Source organism: Colobus angolensis, unplaced genomic scaffold (assembly GCF_000951035.1).
Source record: "Colobus angolensis palliatus isolate OR3802 unplaced genomic scaffold, Cang.pa_1.0 Scaffold22, whole genome shotgun sequence".
Classification (NCBI taxonomy): Eukaryota; Metazoa; Chordata; class Mammalia; order Primates; family Cercopithecidae; genus Colobus; species Colobus angolensis.
The window spans coordinates 4991150-4994816 of NW_012115377.1; the positions used below are offsets into that span (position 1 = coordinate 4991150).

A 3667-nucleotide genomic window follows, 5' to 3' on the forward strand; every position below is an offset into this window, starting at 1 on the left:
CGTGGGGCCCGGAACTCAGGCGGGCGGGCTGCTTCTCCGACCTGGGGCGGCGGAGCTCCCAGTCTCTTTTTTCCTAAGCTCCAGCGCTGACTTTTCAGCTTCCCCACGGTAGAGAAATGGGCAGACGGCTCCTAGAACTTGGGCGGCGGGTGGGCACCAGCCTCTCCGATTCTCCCTCCTGAAGCCAGGCTCTGCTGGGTTCCCAAACTCAGGCAGCGATCGCGCCGGGCCGCCAGCTTCTCCCTTTGGGCCGGCGAGGTTCCTGGGATTTCCACTGGGAGCCTAGGTTCCGATTGCTCAACTTCGGCTGGAACTCAGACAGCGGGCACCAGCTTCTCCAACCCGCGCGTGAGACTCCCAGGCTTCCCCTCCTGGTTCCAGGAGACAAATGCTCAGCTCACCTAAACTCTAGGGGGAGAGCTGGAGGCATTGCCCCCAGGAGATTAACTCAGTTTTAGCTTTCCAAACCGGGGGAAGCGCAGTCTTCTTAAATTCGGGCTTCCAGCCAATTCTGATGCCACCCCTCCTCGGGGAGGCTAGAGGAAGACCCTTTGTGTTAGCTTCCCCTTATGGAGCTAGCTGGGGACCCCTACCTGATAGGTGTCCCGGTGTCCCAACTAGCAGGGTCGGGTGGGTTAGCTGTAATCTCAGCTCTGTAGACGGGCCCTGCCCTCTGACTTTGTGGTAAACAGCCACAGCAGCATCCCATTGCAAAAGGAGGGGCCAGGAACTTGTCCCTCTCGGCATGGGAGGTTCTGGCAGTGCACACATTTATCCTGACAGCTTTGCTAGGCAGGGGGCCAGGCCCTAGAAAGCACATCCCCATGGGGGTTTGACAGGGACAGTTCTGGGCTACTGTGACCGGTTTTGACTCCAGCAGTTGCTGAAACCTTAGATCTCACAGTTAGGCTGGAAAAAAAATAAAACAGTGATTAGAACAGCTTGTGTTTGCTGAAGAGGTCTTTATCTGCTGTGTCTCACTGAATCCTCAGAGCAGCTTCAGGATCTCAACCTCAGGGCTCAGGGAGAGGGTGGACGTTTTTTTTAAGAGACTTTTTTTTTGTTGTTACCCGGGCTGTAGTGCAGTGGCATAATCCTAGCTCATTGTAACATTGAACTCCTGGGTTCAAGTGACCTCCCAACTCAGCCTCCCAGGTAGAAGGAGTCCCAGCTACGAACTACGGGCATGAGCCGTCACCACACCTGACTATTTAATTTTTTTTTTTTTTGGTAGAGAGGGAGGTCTCACTGTATTACCTAGGCTGGTCTCAAACTCTGGGCTCAAGCAATCGTCCCACCTTGGCCTCCCAAAGCTGTTGGGATAACAGGATGAGCCACTGAGCCCAGCCAAGGGGTAGCCTTTATAAAATTTCCACTCTTCGGATGAGGAGATGGAGGCTCAGGGAGGTACCTGGAGTCACCCTACTGGAAAGTGACAGGCCTAGGATTTGATGCTAGGGCTGCACGATTTCCAGGAGCTGGTGCTTTTCAGGGAGATAAAATGAGTCTTTAGTGAATGTGTTCCATTATTATTACTTATATTGTCAATTACCCCTTCTCCAGGTCTGTGGCTTCTGAGAGTGTCAGCTGATGGGCCAGGTTATAATGAACCCAGAAGTCATCTTTTGGGTGTCTGTCCAGACAAACCTAGAATACAGGCTGAGTTCTATGCTCATGTCCGGAACCTGGAGCTGGGATGAGCCCAGTAGCCTTGGATGCCCAGTGAAAAGCCCGTGGGAGGCCGGGCACGGTGGCTCAAGCCTGTAATCCCAGCACTTTGGGAGGCCGAGACGGGCGGATCACAAGGTCAGGAGATCGAGACCATCCTGGCTAACACGGTGAAACCCCATCTCTACTAAAAAAAAAATACAAAAAAAAAAAAAAACTAGCCGGGCAAGGTGGCAGGCGCCTGTAGTCCCAGCTACTCTGGAGGCTGAAGCAGGAGAATGGCGTAAACCCGGGAGGCAGAGCTTGCAGTGAGCTGAGATCTGGCCACTGCACTCCAGCCCAGAAGACAGAGCGAGACTCCGTCTCAAAAGAAAAAAAAAAGAAAAGCCGGTGGGAGCAGTTCATTCTCTCCCCATAGATCAATAACGAGAACATTGATGAAACGTTCTGACGTTCACCATGGACCAGCCCCTGTGATCAATGCTTCATAAGCATCCAGTCCTTAGCGTTCCCATGAGACATGATGACTGCCCCATTTTGCAGATGAGGAAACTGAGATTTAGAGAGCTGGTGAGCAGGAGGAGGGGCAGGAATCAGCCCAGGCCCTGTACCTCCTGAACCCCAGCTCATAACCTCTGAGCAGGACTGGTGCATAGATACAGACAACGTTGCAGCTTTCCTGGTTTTCTTTAGACCTCGGAACTCTTCCTTGGCAGGAGCATGGGGACATGAAGATAGGGTGTGTGCTGCCTTCCTGGTTGGATAAAGGGGAAAAGCGGAGTTGCCCAGGCCTCACCCCAGCACCCTCTCCTATTCCCACAGAGACCGAGCGGCTTCTGACCCCCAACCCCGGGTATGGGACCCAGGCGGGGCCTTCGCCGGCCCCTCCGACACCCCCAGAAGAGGAAGACCTTCGCCGTCGTCTCAAATACTTTTTCATGAGTCCCTGTGACAAGTTTCGAGCCAAGGGCCGCAAGCCCTGCAAGCTGATGCTGCAGGTGGTCAAGATCCTGGTGGTCACGGTGCAGGTGAGGACAGCCAAGCAGGGGCCCCAGCCGAAGGCCGCCTATGGCTGCTGTGCTCCTTGAAGAAGAGTCTTAAAGCAGCACTGTGGGAGGCTGAGGCCGGTGGATCACTTGAGGCTGGGAGTTCAAGACCAGTCTGAACAGCATGGTGAAACCCCATCTCTACTAAAAATACAAAAAAATTAGCCGTGCATGGTGGCAGGTGCCTGTAATCCCAGCTACTTGGGAGGCTGAGGCAGGAGAATCACTTGAACTGGGAGGTGGAGGTTGCCCTGAGCTGAAATCGTGCCACTGCACTCCAGCCTGGGCAACAGAGCAAGACTCTGTCTCAAAAAAAAAACCAAAAAGCTACCTCTGAGGCCCAGAGAGGTTAAGAGACTTGCCCAAAGTCACACAGCAACAGAACATTGGCAGCTGGGATTTGAACCCAGGCAGTCTGACACCATGTTGACCCAATGGCTGCACAGATAGTTGGTTCTCCCTCCCCCATGCCAGACCCTGTGCTGGACTCTGGGAGCCCCAAGATGAATCAGACCCAGCCACTGCCCTAAGTGCTTGCTTCATGTCTTGGGCTGACTTTAGCGTGTCACCATGCCTCCAATTTTCCCTTGGGAAAGGGACCCAATTAGCTAGGCATGGTGGCTCATGCCTATAATCCCAGCACTTTGGGAGGCTGAGGTGGACGGATCATTTGAGGCCAGGAGTTTCAGACAGCCTGGCCAACATTGCAAAGCCCCGTCTCTACTGAAAATACAAAAATTAGCTGGGTGTGATGGCAGGTGCCTGTAACTCAGCTACTCAGGAGGCTGAGACAGGAGAATTGCTTGAACCTGGGAGGTAGAGGTTGTAGTGAGCTGAGATCATACCATGGCACTCCAGCTTGGGCAACAGAGTGAGACTCTGTCTCAAAAAAAAAAAAAAGAAAAGGCTGGGTGTGGTGGCTCATGCCTGTAATCCTAGCACTTTGGGAGGCC

General features: G+C 53.6%; 1 protein-coding gene across 1 annotated transcript in view; it reads left to right on the forward strand.

Annotated features, from left to right (window-relative positions):
- The first annotated feature begins 207 nt into the window (after positions 1 to 207).
- The window catches only part of MCOLN1 (mucolipin 1), a 15952-nt gene continuing 12492 nt past the window's right edge, over positions 208 to 3667 (forward strand). The window contains exons 1-2 of the mRNA XM_011943567.1: positions 208 to 348; positions 2491 to 2696. Of these exons, the coding sequence (XP_011798957.1) occupies positions 2607 to 2696 (90 nt within the window). The 5' untranslated portion in view covers positions 208 to 348; positions 2491 to 2606. The remainder of the gene's footprint in view (positions 349 to 2490; positions 2697 to 3667) is intronic.